This window comes from Zerene cesonia, chromosome 7 (assembly GCF_012273895.1).
Source record: "Zerene cesonia ecotype Mississippi chromosome 7, Zerene_cesonia_1.1, whole genome shotgun sequence".
Classification (NCBI taxonomy): domain Eukaryota; kingdom Metazoa; phylum Arthropoda; class Insecta; order Lepidoptera; family Pieridae; genus Zerene; species Zerene cesonia.
The window spans coordinates 4,378,663-4,399,815 of NC_052108.1; the positions used below are offsets into that span (position 1 = coordinate 4,378,663).

At 31.2% G+C, this 21,153-nt stretch overlaps 3 protein-coding genes across 3 annotated transcripts in view; 2 read left to right on the forward strand and 1 right to left on the reverse strand.

The window, feature by feature from the left end:
- Positions 1 to 5,932: 5,932 nt before the first annotated feature.
- LOC119840687 (gamma-aminobutyric acid receptor-associated protein) lies at positions 5,933 to 6,721 on the reverse strand. Its single transcript, XM_038367392.1, has one exon. It carries the CDS (start codon positions 6,558 to 6,560, stop codon positions 6,207 to 6,209), a length of 354 nt encoding a protein of 117 aa, XP_038223320.1. The 5' UTR covers positions 6,561 to 6,721; the 3' UTR covers positions 5,933 to 6,206.
- Positions 6,722 to 12,861: 6,140 nt separating this feature from the next.
- Positions 12,862 to 15,414, forward strand: LOC119840786 (E3 ubiquitin-protein ligase rnf146). The gene is made up of 6 exons (XM_038367527.1): positions 12,862 to 13,207; positions 13,277 to 13,359; positions 14,067 to 14,220; positions 14,434 to 14,625; positions 14,710 to 14,890; positions 15,059 to 15,414. Exons 1-6 carry the CDS (start codon positions 13,192 to 13,194, stop codon positions 15,114 to 15,116), a joined length of 684 nt encoding a protein of 227 aa, XP_038223455.1. The 5' UTR covers positions 12,862 to 13,191; the 3' UTR covers positions 15,117 to 15,414.
- A 3,566-nt stretch (positions 15,415 to 18,980) lies between these two features.
- LOC119840875 (2-iminobutanoate/2-iminopropanoate deaminase) overlaps positions 18,981 to 21,153 on the forward strand; it is a 4,271-nt gene continuing 2,098 nt past the window's right edge. The window contains exon 1 of the mRNA XM_038367653.1: positions 18,981 to 19,411. Coding sequence (XP_038223581.1) covers positions 19,308 to 19,411 — 104 coding nt within the window. The 5' untranslated portion in view covers positions 18,981 to 19,307. The remainder of the gene's footprint in view (positions 19,412 to 21,153) is intronic.

A 21,153-nucleotide genomic window follows, 5' to 3' on the forward strand; every position in this document is an offset into this window, starting at 1 on the left:
TTTGTATGGTGATCGAATGCGAACTGAATGTAATACTAAAATGTCGCGTATCGGCGTAAAATGCTGACAACGCGCAACGTGATGTACGAAAACCGTACAGCATGTACGGTTTTCGTACATCACGTTGCGCGACGAGAAAATGGATGAAAAGCGATGGGCATGAGTGATGATGAAACAAGGTGATTCCATTTTTCTTTAACTAATCCTTAGTGTCCTTATGGTTTAACACTAGTATCTGGCGCTTGGCGCTAATATTTATTAAAACCCCCCCTCTCCCCCAAGTGAGATTTGGAAAGATTTTACTTGACCCCCTCCCTCCCTTAAACATCTCACGTAATTTATGGACGCCCCCTAAGCCTTTTCTTAGGCGACTGAAAAGAAGGAACTGACTGGGAAGGTTGTGGAAGAAGAAACGGAACTCCGGACCCGGAAGGACTCCACCATTCACCGTACGAAACACGGTACGGTACGAATAAAATGCGACTATTCCACGCCAGTTTTCTGTGGGGGTATGATACTTCCCGGGTACGAGCTGGCCCAATTCATGCCGAAGTATGCTCGACTCCCACATTAAATTCGCGATTTAGCAACCATAACTAATAGAAAAAAAGGGACAGCCATAGACAATAAAAATAAATAAGCAATCATAGACACTGCCGATAACGAGTGAAAACTTTACTATAAAATTTTTTAATTTCATTTGAAATGGTGCTCAACCCGGCTAAAAAAAGCTTTAAAAATAAATAAGCGTCAAATCGAAAACCTGCCATTTGTTTTTTAAGAAATTTGCAATGATAACATCTACACTGTTGTTGCAGTTCAAATATTTTAAGTCAAATAAAAATACACATTTACACCGCACTTTAAGAGCAAATAAAAAAATTTTGCAGCTCAGTAGTCACTACATATATCATAGTAAATGACCGTGGGATTTCACTCGATTGATTTGATTGTTTTTGTTTTTGATGCGAAATTGTTATAATTCGGTACTATTTTAAAATCTGCAGTGGCACCTCACCTCAGAGACCTCGGTGACCTTTTTTTGTAGAAAAGACTTAAATTCTTGACGCAAATTTTTCAAGTTTTTCTTTGATAAAATCTTCTATATATTTTAACAAACACAACAAAAGCATAATAAGCGAAATCAGTCCAGCATAATGTGTGCGTGATGCTGTGAAAGGGAAATAGGGCTTTATTTTTGTTTAAGATATTAATTATCTGTTTCGAATCAAATCAAAATATCTTTATTCAATTATCTATGTTTTATAATTGAATTAAGTTTTCATAGGCATTACACGGTTTCAATTTGGATTTATATAACTCTAACAGAAACTTAAATGTTGCAATAATAAAAAAATAACCTTAAATTTACCAATTTACTGTCTAAATAATATGAATAATTAAAATAATGGTATTAAGTGTAGGTTTTGAGTATATCTCATTTATATATAACTTCTTATGGAGAACTACAACTGGATTTTGTTGATGATACTAATAGTATGCAAGAGTAATAGTAATCAGAACATTGTTTGTTTTTTAGACACTTATATTATTTATATATCACTTATATTGTTTATATTTTTTTAAAGTTTTACATTCGTACACAATTTTAATGAAAATAAATATAGTTCAACAAGAAACACAATTTAATGTTTAAATCATCTATCTTGTTCTTACGTAAAGTATAAAATTTGTTCGCGTAAAGTGTGAGTCAAAGTCTAGTCTAGAGGAGTTGGTTACATATAATACACATACAGATGTAGCTAATAAAAAGCGTATTAAAAACACATTTAACTGTTAAGTAACGTTTACCTTATAGATTATAGACTATTCAGTTATACAACTAACTGTACGTAACCGATATATGTAAAATTATGTGCGCATGATAAAAGCCATTTAAATTGTCTAACGTTTCGCGGCATACTTACCGCGCTTATTGCTCGATTCAAGGTCTCAACTCTTATGGCCTTGCTCCAAAAGTAAACATATTGATCTATAAAAACGTGTGTGTTTTTATAGCTACTTGCTTTACAAGATTTTGAGATATATTAACATAAATGCTATTAAATGCGTGCATCAATGTAGATTAAAATGTATTGTCTCATAACAACATTTTTTTATATATTTTACCTGACACAGTTGAAGAGCAATGTAGGTTTAATTTGCCCTTGGCAATTGTATACTCAAGGGCATTTAAAACAACCAAATAATATTTTCCTCGTTCCTTCATATCTCAATTATTTCTGATATCTATATAATGTATTCTTGTAAGTAAACCACGAATATTATTCTAGAGTTGTCAAACTAGTATGTTGTTCTTCTAATATGTTCCTTATTTCATGTCATCAGATGTTCTATGTGCGTATATTTTATATTCTATGAACTTAAATGTTGTCAATAATAATCAATTGTCGTATTTGGAATATAAGTTGTACAGAACATCTATTAAATTTAACCAGAAATAAAACTCTGTAAAGCATTTTTATAATATTATGTTCCATTATAAATATTATGCAAAAATTTATACGTGACGACAGTCCAATAGCAACAAAGTAACAATATGCTAGCCACGATGCGTATAACGCAGAAAAAACATATTAATTAGAGGTTTTTCTTTTCAGACAGTGAGAGCGGGCCCCGTGGCCGGGGAACACGGCCGAGAGGTCGCCCTTCACGTAGATCACATGGCTATACAAGGTTCTGAGTACGAGATTGCTCTAAGAACACTAAAGACTTTATTTTTTCGTTTGGTATTAGGTATTTTCATCTTGCTAAACATTTCCAACGCCACTCATGCGTGGGAATACATTAGATATTTATTATAAAAAAAAAACAAATATGGTATGATTTGTTGATTCGTGTCTGCAAGGACTGAATTGTTACGGTGAAACTTTATTAAAATTGAGTAATTAACAGCAATTATATGCTAACTCCACTACATTATTCAACCTGGCATGAGAAAGCAATAGTATACGAATTAAGATTATTTTGCTGTAATATATTAAAATCTTTTAGAAAGTCGGACTAATAATAGTGGTGAAAAAAAGCTCCAAATTAATATATGTTTTGTAAGAAATAAAACCTTTTTATAACTACATCCATTACTTACAAATGTTTCATTTCAGTCCTCAAAGATGTAAAGATTGGTTGATTGGTTGAATTAAAGACTTTTCATAATTTAATTTTTTCCAACACATTGCACGCACTCTTCCTCTTCTGTATATCTCTGGTGACTGATGATAAGCAACATTAAATGTTTTATTTCATGAACTGGGTCGGTTACTCACCGCTATTGTTTATTTTTTTCCATTGGAGTCTGTTAGATAGAGTATTTAAAAGGTAAGTGCTAGAAAAATGTTTGTGACTAATTGATAAGTATAACTCCATGAGTTTAAAATACATATAATTCTTGCAAAGATTATTGCTCATTAATAAGAAACAAAAAAGATCATTGATACACTTTTTCTGTCTTTTTATTTCTTCATTAAAGTATGTATTGTGTTTGCAATATTTTACTACTTTCAAAATTATTTAATTATTCAAGTGTCTTATTGTGTAATAGCTGGATATAATAGATAAGTTACTGTTTATAAATTTATCCTTCAACCCATTAAACTAGTAGTATAGCATATGCTAGATTTAAGTAAAATGATAAATATCCAATGAACATTTCCATACTTTATAATTGTATTATTGTTTCTTTTCTAGAATAAATAAATATATAATATAACAACCGCTTTCAATATACCCGTTAGTCCCATATAATTTGAAGTCTTTAGAATAAATAGATCCTTTTTTTTTTCTTTTATGTCATCGTCGGCAATGGAGCTAGAGGGTCTGCAGGTAAGCGCTATCACCGCCCATGAATATTCATTTGGAGAGGCATAATAAAGTTACCTAAATTCCCACCAAGCTGAAAATCGGTAAGATTGTTTGAAATATCATTAAAAACAAACTTTGGAAGTTTCCCATCTTTCCCCTGTAAGGAAAAAATTTTATTCAAGGTCAAAGGTAAAAAAACGCGTTTATGGTAAAAAAACGAGTTTCGCGATTTTCAGCAAAACGGTAAGTTTTATCATAAAAATATCTTAGACAAAAATTGTAGATCATAAAATTTTCTACAAAAAATTAATTAATGCTTTTTTTTCTACAAGCCACCGTTTTTGAGATATAACGATTCAAAAAGTTGTAATAGCTTGGTGGGAATTTAGATAATTGACCGGACTAATAAGGTCGATGCAAACCTTACGTCTAAAATTGATTGCCTACTTTAATTTCATACATTCGTGCCGAAGCGTGCTCGACTACCACATACAAAATTTAAGTGATCCAAATTAAGTGTATACAAGTGGTTATAACTTTTTAGTAATGGAAATAGAAATTACTTTTAACCAGATGTACCCGTATACAATATAGATGATGCCTCTGTGTACTTGACATAATATGATATAGATATACTAGACGCTCGTCCCGGTTCCGCCCGGATATCAATAATCCTGTTTTATCCCAAGTGAACATTTAAAGGGGATAAAAAGCATCCTATCACCCAAGACAGCTCATACCGTGTCTGTATATCAAATTCTATCAAAATCCGTTGAGTAGTTTCAGCGTGATTGACAAACATCCAAACAAACAACCTTTCACATTTATAATATTAGTGTAATATACATAAGTCTGTTTGTTTCATTAAGTATGCTTTCAATGATTGTGGCCCAAGTGAAACTGTAGTTTAAAAGTTATTTTTATTAATTTTATCATCTAATTGTAATTGACAAAGATAAAACAAAAAAAAAAACAATAAATGACTTTCGTGTCATGTAAAAGGCATGCAGGATAAAATATGTAATATCTAAATTATGCTTATTTAGACTTCTACGCCTAAATAAGCATCAGTTAGATATTTATTTTTCATTTTATCTTTTTCACCTCTATGAGCTCTATGTTTTTACAAATAGGCAGATGAAAATGCTGATGACTATAATTTTTTATTAATACGCATTTTAACGGATGATTACAATCAATTTAAAATTGAATTAATCAACAAATTACTATATAATTTTGAATTGACCTTCAGTGTTCCCATTACAAGGCCAATACTATTTCACTAAATATAAAGAAATTTTGTGTTTTAGCTGTATTAAGAAGATATAAAAATGTAGGTACCTACGAAACTACAAAATTTATTTACGACGTTTAATCATTATACCTAATTGTTTCAGTATTGTTAATAGAAACAGACAATTTTTTTGCTTGAGGATTTAATTATATTGATTAATTATCTAATCTTATATCTAGCCCACATAGTATGGAAATCGTATAGATATCGATTATGCTTTCATTATCTTGTATCTGAAACTCATGAGAATGTTTTCTATGAATATTATTTTCTGTGTGATTTCATGATATGGTCAAGAGTTATTTTGTTAATAATTGAATCGATTGTTTAAAATGTAATATATATAATAATAATAGAAGAAATGGAGGATATTTCAAGAATTAAGTAGGTAACTTACACTTCCTTAAAGATTTTCCATATGCTCTCAATTCTGCTTTTAAAATCTGCATTCCCACGAAATGCCTTTATCAGCCCTAATTAATTTTAATTACCTAGTGTACTTAGTTAGTTCTGTAAGTAGCCAGTACCTGTGTTGTCAATAGTTTCGTATTAGTAACCTGCCATGCTTTTCCTACCTACACAAAGTTTAAGATAAAAGGTTATTACTCTTTACAGACTTCTGCTTTGTTTCGAATAAAATCCCGCGCATGTTTATAAATTGGTTCATTAACTAAAGATATAAAAACAAGTTTTTTGTTTCGATATCACACCGAGTTAAATTTTGTTAGGAGAAAATTTAGATTTGTAGGAGTAATTATTCTCTTTTAATAGAGATGTATATACTCTTATTCAGTATCTTCTAAATAAAACACAGAATGGTTTTGGAATAATTTTTATTTTAATTCAGAAAGTGGTACAATCGCCATAGTACAAATAAATTGAAACAGTTGAATATTATCACATGGGTGAATAATATGCTACAACTATAATAACAATGCATATACAAGTCAGTGAGTGAAAATTGAAAAATAAAAATATTTATCACCATAATATAAACATAATACACCAATAATCTTAAGCCTTAAACCTAATTTCACCATATGGAAAGAATACTACAGATTAAAGTGAATTTATTATTTAAAGAAAGAATTTAGTATCCATAAACATTTTCATCGGAAAAAGCGATATACAGGAAAAAATCTTCGTCATGATGTTCTTGGTAGAGCGATCCCATTGTGGCAGATGTGGGTGGAATTACGTTGTTGACAAAGAAAAATAATGCGTCCTCGGGTCGCAAATGAATGCGTTTTCTAATCAAAAAGTAAAATTGACCCACAGTCAAATCAGATGGTACTAAATATTTCTTCTTGTCGAGATCTCCAAGCCTAGCCTTTGGTGCTTTCTCCACAATTACTGGTACTCTGTCTGGATACTTTCTGCGAATTTTCTCACCTTCCGCCTTCCGTTTTTCAAAGGAATGTTCTTCTTTATATTGAAACTTCATTTTTACTACTTTTCACAATAATTTTCTAAATTATGTAGTCAAACGAGTAAATGCGACTTGTTTTTTGTTTTTGCGTTATTGTTTTATAAATTCAATGACGCAATCAGCTGATATGACAAATAACAACAGACAATGATCGACAAATGGCGTCGCTGCGCGTCGATATTCAATAAAAAGCACAGATAACAAAGAAATTTCATAGATATAAACGTTCTCATTTATATTAATCACATAACAATGGTTATAAAAACTCAAAATTATGATATTTTTGAGCTCGTTAATGCTCATATAACACAGGTTTTGTCATTCACGTTATACTTGAAAACAAATTTTTAAATTTAATTGCCTATTAACTATTCACTTTATATAACGTTAGTATTCCGACGTTAAATAATAAATAATTAGGTACAGTAGACATAATATCGACACAGATTTAATCGACAACAATCATAATTTTTACTAATGGTAATTATACAATGGCATGCCAAACTTCCAATTCAAAGCATAGCCAATTGCCAAACTCCAAAGCCAAGCTTGTCGGTGGGAAGCCGAATAATTTTAAAGGGTTATTTCGCTTTTTAAAAGGCGTTTATCAATAATACTATTAATCGACACCTTTGAATTAACTGTATTTTCTTAATAAAACAACATCATGCGTAAAAGAAAGTCACTCAAGAAAGGTGATGATGACTCTGAGGGATCCGAACCTGGCGGAGAACCTGAAGAATTCCAAGATTCAGGTGAAGATTGGACGCCTGATGCCGATTCGGTAAAAATAAATCAAAATTTTATTAAAAACTATATGAGTTACCACTAACATAATGGCTTATACCTTACGTTCTCTAAATCGAAAGATAAATTAATTTGTATTTTTTGAAGGTTAGGATTATTCGCTGTTAACAGTTAAAGAAATATTTTGTATGAATTATACACAAATTTGTATTGGGAATTGATGTTTTTGTAATCAGATTCGATATTTCTTTACCATGACATTAGGACTGATGTTTTGTGAATTAATTTATAGAATGAACAACCGACTAGGGGGGGACGTAAACGTGGAAGACCTCCAATGAATAGCACTAAAAAAAAGCGCAAAAATTCATCATCAGAAGAAAGTGAAGGGGAAGGTGAAGAAGATGAGGAAGGAGAAGATGAAGAAGGAGAACTAGATGAGGAAGAAGGGTCTGATGATGAAAAGAATGGCTCCGATGGGAACAAATCAGATTCAAGTCAATCAAAGGACATACCAAAGCATTTCCATGTTAGTAGCTTATATTTTGTTTGATGAATGGAATAGGAAATCCCTTCTTTTTAGTTTCACTTTTTTTCCTAATTTATTCTGTATTCAGAATTTAACAAGGTTTTTATTTATGTATATAGCTATTTCTAAATGTTCTCTGCATTTTCAGTCTGGAAACTTCGTTTTATTAAAATCTGATGTAAAATGGGAAGAAGATAAAGTAATTTCAAAACTTGATGAGCTTAATTTGTGGAAAATTGATGGAAAAGCTTTACTACAAAAATTTATTCCAATGGAATCAAATGGAAAAATCCTCCATAAATGCACATGTGTGGTAAGTTTTTTTTATAGTGAAAATAACAACTGATTTACATGTAATTTAGTATTTATTATTTTATCATGTGAGATGTGATTAATAAACATTAATGTAAAAAATTTAAACAATGGATGATTATGACATTCCTTTTAGTATAGTTTAAAATATTTGTTAATGTAATACAATAGATGGTGGATACCACATGCATGGCATTTTGGGTTGGTTGTTGTTGGTTCAGATATATATTTATTGCATAACTAAGACTGATAAATTAAGCTAAGCAAATGTAACAATCACAAATTTTTTTGCTTGAATTTATTTAAGCAAGGTTTTGATGAAAATAGATTTATAAAAATGTGACAACCCTAATTGTAAGGCAAAAAGAAAAATATTGTATTATATACATACCTGTATATAATATTGTAATTTAATTTAATGTGTTTGCTATGGAATACATAATCTTAGGACAAATAATCCATTTTTATTTTTTACATTTGATGAATTTCCCTTTTCAGTATTCAGGGTGGAATGTTGACAACCGTGACAATTACTATCCAATAACTGAAATTTTAGACCGCAACCCACGCACAGACTCTAAGGAAATATGTGTAGCGTTAGATCTTAACGATCTTGTAAAAGTAAGGGACAAGTAAAGAGTATTACTCCAATTAGTTAAGTCTAAATGTATGGAATTATTTTTTTTTCTTTTGGCACTTCATTCCAGATTACTTTGTGTAATTCATTTTTTAAAATGGGAAATAAATGTTCAATAAACTTGTGTGTGTCATTGTATTTGTAAACTTGATAATAAATTTATCCCTTCATATTTTTAGAGAATATATAAAATATAATATAATACAACACACTTTGGTATATTTAAAATAAAACTGAAGGGATCAAATACAAATAAAGAAAGTTTAATTATATTAATAATATCACAGAATAATCAGAACAGGTACAGAAGTAGCACTTCCCGCAACCATTCATAGAAATTACGAATCTTGCTACTAAGCAACAAAGTTCATTTCAGCTCACATAAGCGCTCAGTGCCTAGCGAGTTATTCACCTAAATATTGCCGCTCTCTTCTAACGCGTAACTCTGTCACGTTCTGGCGCTGAATAAGGCCTATGGTTGTATAATATGTATTTCTATGATGTTATAAGCGAGTCGAGATAGTCAGTTTTCGTCTTTTGGGTTGACCACTTATTTCATCATACATTTGATGCGCATGATTACCCGAGCAATTACGTAGATATCACAATCAAAAGTACAGTCTCTCATTTATAATAAAATAAAACAAACCTATTTTTAGGCTTATTTTACTTGTAAACCACATGATAATCTAAAATACTAAAGCAGCTAGGCAGTCATTGAAATAAAAATAATTTTTGAAATAGGTACGGCTTTTTATTTCATTTTCAAGTTTGGTTTATTTAATTATTCATAGATAATAATACCTTATTAGAAGTCTGCCATTACAAACACTCGTAATTGTAGGGAATTGGGGTAATACAGTTATCAAAAAAATATCTATTAAACTCTTCCAAACGTAAGTTATATTTGAAGGTAATATTATTTATAACTATTACGCAAGCGCGACTGTCCTTATTATTCTGTAACACATGACTGGCAATGGCACTTTCGCTGTAGGTACAGCCGAGTGGTGGAGGCCTGATAATATAGATTACAGACATCTACTTCAACAATCATACGTTATTGACAGAACTTCCGTTTAATATATGCTTTTACTTAATATTGTAAGAGCAATGAATTATTAAACTTGTGTATTTATGAAATTATTAAATAATTATTATGTACATAATATTATGTAAGACCAACAAAGAATTGAATGTGGTGAATCGAGCATGCTGTGTTTCATGAGGCGGGGAGTCGGAGGCCTATTTTCTTTTGTTCACCATTCCCGGTCCATTTCTTTATTACCATTGCCAATCCTTCGGTAGAGATTCCTTCTATGCAAATATTAAAGCGCAGTGGTAACTGGTAATCGCTTACCATGAGGCGAAAAGCATCAGCTGAGTTACCTGCTCTTGCATAAAAAGGACACTTATAGTTTTGATGGTAAACAGTTGCTTCTTCAATCGCCGGAGACCTCTTGAAATTATTCTTCTATTAACCCGATTCACTCACCTGCGTGCAAACATTCGTTGAAGTCTCAACATTGCAAATGTCATCCCCACTCATGTGAGTTGCGTATTCGTGCGAATACGAGTGACCGGCATAAGAAAAATTTGCTACAGGGCGACATCTTTATGGTTTTAGTAAGTGAATATCTGTTGGTAATTAATAAAAATAAAATATTGGAAGAGCTAGCTGTTGCCCGCGACTTTGTTGGCGTAGTTATGAACATATGAGTATCTACAATGCAGATTATTGATCTAGGTAGTTGATCTCATTATATTAGCCAATAAATAGCCTCACATGTTGTTACCGACTTTTATATCCTAAACGATTTTGAACAGGTCGAAGATCGGTGACAGAACGACAATTATTTCATGAGTTTATCTTAGTGCCTGTTGTGATGAGGATCACTAAGATTAAATGATTATCAAACGTGTACCTACTCTCTATAACAGCAAGGGAGCCAATTTAATTCAATATATCATTAAGAGTGGTAAAAAGTTTCAACAATCATAAATTTTATGTGAAATTACTCCATAATGCCATAAATTTATAAAAGTAAACGTAAGTAAGCGTCTAAAAAGATGTCCAAAATGTCGTAAGCGTTAAATTACGTCGTTTATACGGAAAATACAATTTTTCTAGCCTAAACTAGATAAGATAGATAGATAACTACATATAACTAAACTATTAACAAGACTTGTCAATAAAGAATTACACTTGTAACTTTAAAAACTTTTATTTTAGACTAGCTGTTCGCCACGGTTTCACCTGTGGTACATATAGCCTATGGTCACTCGGTGTAATCGCACTTTCTAATGGTGAAAGAATTTTCGAAAACAGTCCAGCCGTTACGCGCAATGGCGTGATCAAGGAAACAGGGATTAATTTTTTTTTATATATATAGATTTGGGAGTCGAGCACCGGGAAAGTACCACTACCCCAAGGAAGACCGGTGAATCCACCGCGACACTGTCTAGACGTTGTCGACTTTTACTAACGGTAATAGTAAAGTATTATCTTATTCGTGTTACGATTTAATCAATCTATTCAATGAATAGACGTTGTACAACTGTATGCTGCTTCTCTTTATTCTGCTTTTCTTTTTCCTTTTATACTTTTTTTTTTTTTTTTTTTTTTTTTTTTTTTTTTTTTTTTTTTTTTATGTCACAGTCGGCAATGGAGCTGGTGGGACGCCTGATGGTAAGCGCTACCACCGCCCATGAACATTTGTAGAGACGTAAAGTCGATTACAGACCTTACGCCTCTACAAATGGATTGCCGACTTTAAATTGGGAAGGGATTAAGAAAGGATTTGCGAGAGGAATAAAGGAAAGGACTGGGAAGGGGAAGGAAAAGGATATGGGCCTCCGGCTCCCCCACTCACCGAACGAAACACAGCAGAATGCTATTTCACGCCGGTCTTCTGTGGGGGTGTGGTACTTCCCCGGTGCGAGCTGGCCCAATTCGTGCCGAAGCGTGCTCGACTACTACATGTAAACTAGACTGTATTATGGCCCGAAATCGGTCCGAATGGGAGAGCTCCCGGCGGTGGTGTGTCCCTTTCTAATGAGGGATCTTGACCAAAACAAATAGGGGACAAGTTGCTTGAAAAACGAGATCCTGATATATATTATAGCGATGCTAAGTTGCTTAATTTAATGCATGTAATAAAGGAAAATATGCAGGTATGTATATTAGGTATATGTTACCAAAAAAATTAAAAGAAGATTGTTAGTGCGCATAAATTATTTATATGAAAAATTATTTAACATAAAATATTTAAACAAATATTCAAAAAAGAATCATCAAAATCGGTTCAACCGTTTGGGCGCAATAAAGCCATGGACAGACACACACACACAAACGTGTTTAACTAACTTATAACACAACGTTGGCTATGTCGGGGGCTACAAATGGTTTTGATTATCAAAATTCATGGTTACCCTAAAATTATGATTGTTGGTATTCCTTACCGTGAAAAAAAAGGGGGCTACCGGGATAACACTTATTTCCGTACCCTTATATACTATAGGAATTCACGAAATGAATGAAACAAACTTTTTCATGAAAGGCAAACTGGTTTGATATGAAAAAAATTACTCAATCGCAAATCGGCGCGCGGGAATATTCGATCCTACAGTTCAAATGACAGCGTAGAAATAAAATCAACCACGCAATCTATCCAAGCTTTATTTTTTTAATCCCCAACTATCAAATTATATTGTTACTCATTACTTATTCATTGTTATTAATTGAAATATTGAAAAACCTTTCGAAGTTTCTTAGTCGTTCGTTTCGATAAATCATACAAGAGAAAATATAATTTTCTGCCATTTCTACAAAAATCACTTATTCGTTGAGTTGGCATAATGTCAGACAAGGATACACTACCAACGGGATACGTTTCCCTGAACCGCTTCTGTCTAGCTAACGGTAATAGAGAAATTGAAACCCTAAATCCAGTCATCAAAACAAATATTTATTTGTTGCACCGTAGTTATATTACGTCTTTGGTGTTCATATTATAGATTGATTGTCTTAGATATAACAAAATTTGACAATTTACAGCTTACATTCTATTCGTACATATTGCTAATCTGTGGTTCATTTGACTTTCATGTTTTTGCTTGCCTACTTAAGTACCCTGCTCTTGAGATTTGTCAAATGAATATAAATAAAAAATATTTTAAATCGAAAGCTCAGGGTTCAGGCTGTAATGATATCAAAGAAACTGCCTTGCGGCCAATAACAATATTAATTTGATATCCGTCAAATAAAACGTGATGATAACTAAATTATAGGTGTTAATATTTCGTTTTGTGATAAATAAAAACAAATTTATCGAGTTTTCAATTTTAGGAAATTAAAGTTCAATAGTTATACTTTTTGACGTCTAAAATATTGATAAGTCTGCAGCTTCTAAAACCACAAAATGGAAAATACACTAGGTAGGTAGCCAATAAAATAATCTTGCAATAATAGTAATACAATTCATCAAGAAGCTATTAATTTTACAGAAGATTGTGCAGTGTGTATGCAAAAATATAATCATCCAGCCAAATTACCTTGTGATCATATTTTCTGTTTTCTTTGTGTGAAGGTAAGTTATTATACAATAATTAAAAATGTATGTAATTTTACCAATAAGTTCATGTGAAATGAAATAAAATATTTTTTTTTTAGTTGTTATTATATGGCAATTCATTTGAACTTAAAAACTGTTGCTTTGATTGATTAAAAGGTTTTTCTTATCTGATATGAATTATTAATAAAATAAGCAGTGGCGGCTCAGTGGTGAAGACCTTGGATTTAAAATAAATAAGTCGGGGGTTTCAAGACCTGGCAAGCATGCATGAAATAAATTGGTTTTCAAATGTTCTATAGCTGAGAAATTTTTAAGTAATAGAAAGCATTTGTTCACAATGTATTGAAACCGGTCTTTTCCCAACCTCATGATCGATTTCTATCTATAAATTAATTTTTTTTCATTTATACAGCTTTTGAATGACAAATATAGAAATTAAGGGGGTCCTAAACTTTGTAAAATTGTTTTATGGGACCCTGAGTTGCAGTTGTTGTAAGTAAAGTTTGGTAATTGTGTTATCTTCCATTGTGTGTTGCAATGTTATATTTTCCGAATAAAAAAACAATCTAGGACATTGATAAAGTTCTTTCCTATTTTTAAAGTTCTGTGAATAGTTAGCACAGCATTGAGAACAAATAGCTGACTCGGCCTCAGGACAGAGAACACAGAGTACAGGTTTGTTCTGGGAAAGCAACAGGTTTTCTAATTATTTATATTTTTAGGGTGTAATGAGAAGAAATCACAACTGTCCAATGTGCCGTACACCAATTCCTTTAGACTACTTAGACAATCCTGTATTTATTAATGAAACGGAAAATGAAATAGTTAATGATTTTGAAAATGAAAAATACTGGTGGTATTATGAAGGAAGGGATGGTGAGTAATACTTTAGCCTTAAATTATATTTCAGATTTAGGCAATAGACCAAAGTATTTTTTATTTAGTTATTACTAATTTATTAAGCATCATATTTGTATACATTACTCAAGTTAAACAGCAATTAGAAAACTTAACTTCATATTTTACTTTATTCAATGTCTCCATTTACTATAAGAAATTTACCAAAATCACATATAAATCATTTTTAAGGATGGTGGAGTTATGATGAAAGAAGTAATGATGATTTAGAATCAGACTTCAATGCAGGAAAGACTGAATGTAAACTATTGGTAGCAGGTGCTATGTATTGTGTAGACTTTAATACAATGATTCAATTTCAACTGAATGATCCTGGAAGAAGAAGAAAAGTCAAAAGGGACTCAATCAAACATCCTTCTAAAGGTACACTGTACGCACCTGGAGTAAATAATATGTGGAAAGATTAATGTTGAACTATTTTTATAGTTGTTTCATTATATTTTATAGGTATTGCTGGAATAAGAAAAAATATTCCTTCATTCAATTCTAATAATAATAATGATACCACTCTAAATGTAAATCAAATTTCACCTACCAATTCTCCAGAAAATGAAACGGATGTACATAGTTCTGACAATGTTGTAGCATTGCAAGCAAATGATATTGAAGCTATATCTCAAAGTTTGAGGTAAGAAATGTCAATGTAAAATAATGAATTTAATTTTGCTGAATGTGTTTTACCCATTAGTAAAAATAAAAATTATTTTCGCTATTTTGAAGTTTACCCAATTTCTATCATCTACTGCATGTGTAAAACATAAGATTTTACTTGATTTGTAATTTTTGTTCGTTTCAGTTTTATGTCAATACAAGAAGCAGAAAATCCTTCAAGCCCTTCTCCAGAAAACACATGATATATTGTTTTATTTATTATCTTTTTAACTGTCTTTCTATACGAGATTTTCAAACAACTTATGAAGCTAAGGATTAGTTACATATTGTAGAAAATATTGTATTGAATTTGTTGGAAATTAAATTATTTTAATGTATTATTTACAAAAATACACTGCAAATAACTACATTTATCTTCGCTCCATATATTACAACCAATGTTTGATATATTTTTAAACAGGTAGAAAAGGGTAGTAACAGACATAAGAATAATACTTATAGATCAATTATTATATTTTAGTAAATGTTACTGAAAATTAAGATTTTTTTTTATTTTATACTGGTTTGAATTTTTACAACAAAGTTGAGGCGTTTATTTACAATGGTACCATGTTATTTAAAAATTGAGTACAAATTACCACCTACCACTTACTATATACTACCTACCACACCACATATTTTTCACAACATTAAAGTAATCATTGTTTTATAAATAAAAAAGGCAACTACATCATCATCAGCTCAAATATGTTCCCACTTCTGGGACACAGGCCTCCTATGAGGGTTCAGGCCATAATCCACCACACTGGCCAAGTGCGGGTTAGCAGATCTCACATGTCGTCGAACTTTTGATTCTTGGACATGCCGGTTTCCTCACGATGTTTTCCTTCACAGTTTTAAGCATTGGTGATGTAATCCACATGTGCAGATAAATTGAAAAATCAATTTATTTCCTGCACGCTCGCCCTGTCTCAAACCCTGACTTATCAATTTTGAAGTTGGAGGTTCTCATCACTAAGCCACCACTGCTTTTTTTTAAAAAGGCAACTCATAAAAGAGAAATTCTATAATATTGAGAATATAATTGTAATGTACGTAATGTGTTGAATAATATCTAATTCATATATAATGGCATATCTTCATTCAAATATGCATATAATTAGCTACACCCCATGGTTTCACCTGCGTAAGTCTGTATCCTGTAGGAATATTGGGATAAAAAGTTGCCTGCATTGTGTTATTTTTAAAATTTAATTGCAATCAGTTAAGCAGTTTTTGCATGAGAGTAACAAATATATACACATCCCCACAAACTTTCACATTCATTATATTAGTAGGATAGAATTTATTGAAATAATTTGGCTTGTTTTTTAAAGGATCAACAAAGGAAACAAAGTGTTGTATACAGGAAACTAAATTTAATTATTAAACTAATATTTTATTCTTCTAAATATTTCAATGCCTACCACGGTCTCACTTTACTCTGACTTGCGTGAGTTAATATCCAAGTGTTATGTGGCTTCGGTGCTCGCAGGACTTGTTTATGTCTTGGATGTTCCTTACACATGTTGTACAAGCGTTCTTGTCTATACACCAAGTAACACGACCTGCACCTCCTTTGTACTTTTCCCTTAACTTTCAAAGTACAAACAGGATTTATTGTAGGCAATTGTACTTGCAACAATTTTACACTATTCAATGTATTGTGGACAATACTGTAGTTTGCCGACATTGCATTTCCTAATGCCCTGCTAATGCCCGATACTGACTTAGCCAGCGTAAATACTCTCTGCATCATCTTAAAAATAAGAAAATGCGTTTTTTGATGTAATATCTACTACTACTATTGATAATAATGTATCATTCTTGAATTAATTAAACGTTAAAATGTGAATAAATTTTATAGTAAATATATACGTACGATTTAAAATCAAGTCAACTCAGAATTTAAAAAAATACAGTTTATAATTTAGTAAATAACCTCAAGAAATAATTGTAGGCATTTGACAAATAACTATAAGTTGACATTTGACAAATAACTATAAGTTGACATTTAACAAAAGCAGTTTGACTTTGAAAATTGTTTTTTGTTACATAAATTTATTAAATCAGCTTCTAGGTCTTTGAACATTTTGATTAATATTTTCGTATCCAAAGAACGTTTAAGGTATTGTCCACAACAGTTGTGAACAGAGAATTCGTTACTTTGAGGTACAGAACAAAAGCAATTAAAACAAATACAATACTTATTTAAATATATAGCCTTTCGTTTCAGACAAATGAATTAATTATTTAACCAATCTTTATTTTGCACTATAGAAACTAAACAACATCATCATGTACATACATCGAATTCTCAACGGCGATATAAGAATAAACTGACTGGTTAATAATATTATGAATAAATCGCGTTTAAAATTCGTTACAAAATTTTTTAATCTACTTTTATTTTTATTTATGATAAAGTTTTTGTGTATTCGCGAATATGTTCGTAACGTATGAATTCTGACGATTTTTTTGTTGTTGGAAGGGAAATATTTTTGGGGCATCATATCAGTGCATATTACGTTCATGTGTCATGGTAATATCCATGACATGACGGCCCTAAAATTTTATTCTAAAAGTATTTTTTTAGAAACCACAATTAATCTTATACCTTTTAACGAGCAATTATATATATATATATATATATATATTCATGAAATTTTGTATATAGGGGGTTTCGGGGGCGATAAATCGATCTAGCTAGGAATTTTTTTTAGAAAATGTCATATTCGTGTTTTTTTTTTTCCTGATATCTATTGGTGAATAATAATACTATTTTGCTTCGTAGATAGCTGGACAACTGAAATAACACATAGGCACTTCTTATACCGATATTCCTACGGGATACGGACTTACGCGGTTTCAATCGCGGGTCACAGCTAGTATTTTATTATTAAAGACCTATTTGTGACACCTCATTTGATTACATATTCGCTTATCAATATTTTTATCCCCCGATTGCATATAACGATATCACCTTTAAAAAACATACCAGGAAACAAAAAAAAAAACATTAAGAACCGTTATTTTGGGATTGATAATCCGTATCTAATTCTTTAAAAAAAAAATGTAGGTGTAAAAATGGTCTGTTTAGTGTTTTGTACATAGATTTAAACCCTAAGCTGGTGATGTATAGTTACCATTATCGCTTACGAACGACTTCTTATGAGTTAAAACTGAATTTGTAATAGTATGTAGTAGTTTTTATTTGGAATTAAGAGTTGGAAGTATTAGAGTTATAGTTATATAGCGAGATATTTTTTTTTCGATACTAAATTTCTCAAACTTTTTAATTTTAATTGCAATAACATTAACAATACAAAATTAGTTAAAAATGGTTATACGGTATTTTTTTAAATATACACATTTTTATGAACGCAGATTGTATATGTTTTCTCTGATAAATTAAAACGGAGTCATCTTAATACATATTTTTAATAAAGTACCTTAAATGGCCTGCAAATATAATATAACACATAGTTTCCAAATTGAAGAAGAACTAGCTGCGCCCCTGCGGTTTCACCCGTGTAAGTCCGTATCCCGTGGGAATATCGGGATAAAAGTTGTCCAGCTGTCTACGTACCAAATACATTGCAATCTGTTCAGTAGTTTTTGCGTGAAAGAGCAAAAAACGCACACACATCCTTACAAACTTACGCATTTATAATATTAGTAGGATTATTCTCAAAGGACTTTACCATTTAATTACTGGATTATACGCTAGATCACATTACAAACACACATAAACACAAAGGCCATTTTTTGTAATCATTGACAAGCATTTAAATTATTTAATTTACAATATTTTCAATTATAGTTCCGTAATAGTTCAGAGATTGTTTCAAATTTAATCAATCTGTCCATTATCAACATGATGGTACGTATATTTAATCATTACTGTAAGTGGATACATCTGCAGCTGCAGTTGCAACTTTTCATATTAATAAATATATAAATCAAAAATGATTTTTTTTAGTATATTTGATGAGCGGTACTATTTAATGATAAGCATTTAGAAAGAACTTCGGACTTTGCCGATTAATCATTGCTTTACTAATTACGCTGTTGGTTAAACTATTAAACAATGACATATTTACATAAATCCTTTTACGAAAGCATTGACACATGGATATGCATATATATAGACATCAATCAACGATATCATACGTGTTCATTACACTTATAATATACCATTTTGTAAAATTGAGCAAACGAAATTGATCATAAGTATTTAAATTGGTTTTTAGTTTACAATATTTCTTACGTAGATCCGTCAAGTAAATTTTTATCTGAAACGAGATTTGATCTTTTGACCTGATAACATTAACAGAGATTGTTGGACTATAGAAATAATTGGTGATTGGAGGAATATAGACGTGCGGACCAGAATGGATTCCTCCAACAATGAAGCAGTGCCTGGCTGCAATAAACATAGAGTTACTAAGACTATTGTTACCTCTCCTGAAATTTATAAACCCGTTGGACCTTACAGGTAGGTAGACATGTTTATTTACATATGCGTCGACTTTTTTTTCGACTTAGGTTCTGCCAAATTAATTAAATCAACATGATCTTTTTCAAAAGTTTATTAATATTGCTAAAAATACACGCTTTTAATAGTGGAATGTATTTTATACATGGACATATTTCTACTTTTTTTAAATAATGTAATGGCTTAAATGAAGTTAGGATAAATCATTTTATGACCTACCTAGTTGGTTTTTATAATGATCGGAACGAATTATATATTTATATCAATATACACATTATCTGTATCATTGCTATTCAATCTCGCTCCGCCAATAGTTTCTTATTGTGCTTGTTACCTTTTGCCCCGGTTGCCTTGAAGAGGTGTCACTGTTTAGTGATAAGGCCGCCCAACAAATGTAGGTACTTTTGTTTTACAAATTAGTTACAAAGATGGAGTTCCCTTTTAACTAATACACTACTAATATGTGCGAATATATACAATTTTAGTGAAGTGTTAAATAAATAATTAAGGTGTCCAAACGAAGTTAAATCGACTGATCGTGCCAATTTATGTGTACAAAGAACTTTAGTACCTACCTACGTAACAATATCTATTGTGCTTTCATATTTTGTAATTTCGTAAAAGAAAAAAAATGAAATAGTATAAGAGTAAATCTTTGTTTTAATCGACGTTATTTTGATAACTAGATTGTCATAAAAAGTCGATAGCAGTAAATAAAATTATAAAGCCTTAGATTGTATTCCTATCATTACTTAAAAGGTTCGCTAAATATGTACCTATGTAATTACACTATTAAAATAAAACCCTGTGACCTTTATAAATCCACTTATGTTATATTTCTCGACAAGAAACGTTCTTAACGTTTGTAAATAAAACACATTTACATCTAATTTATTATGCGTTACTGACGTTTCTTTAACGTTAGTCTGCATACATTAATTAAATTAAAAACACTTTATAACTTTCATTTAGAAAATTCTAAGTAAGGTGCCTACTCCGAATAGATTTACGTGTATTGTAGGTACTTTTTCTGTTTTCGGAACAATTGATCCCTAATGGTTTTGCAATAATGCAGACAAGATTGTTCATAATATTTAATCATCCGTATATTAATTATCTCATGTAATCATTGCAATAGTATATTATTTCACATTCAGCAAAATTTTTCGGCGCGAACTGGACAAATTCGTGCTGATTGCTGAAGCGTGCTCGACTCTCACATTAAAAATCAATAATATTATATTTAGTATAGACAAAGATAACATAATAATATATAGGTAACTAATTGCCTCATTGCTCTAGTTCTATGAAGAATTGTACCTATATCATGTCTTATGCTTCTTAGCATGTGCAGACCACTAGGCCCCACGTTTGATTTAACGGTCGGTTAAAAAAAATATCTTTTGGTAATTTCAAATTTATAAATAACAACATATAGTCTGCCGGAAGCCGGAAAGTTTACGGTCTTGGAACACACCCGTATTATTAAATAATTCCTACACAACCCATGCCAACAAGACCTGGTGAAGGATCGATCTTTTTCTGTACACCTGATCTCTATCCGATTGCATCAGTCCATCTTATTCTAGGACTAACTTTACGTATTGCGCAGCCAGTATTAATCAATATTGACTACTATTAGGAGGATCTATATGTATACACATTAACGTTTACTTGCGTAATCAAAAGTATAAAGATAACGGCTAACATGGTAATGATATATTTTCATCATCATCATCATC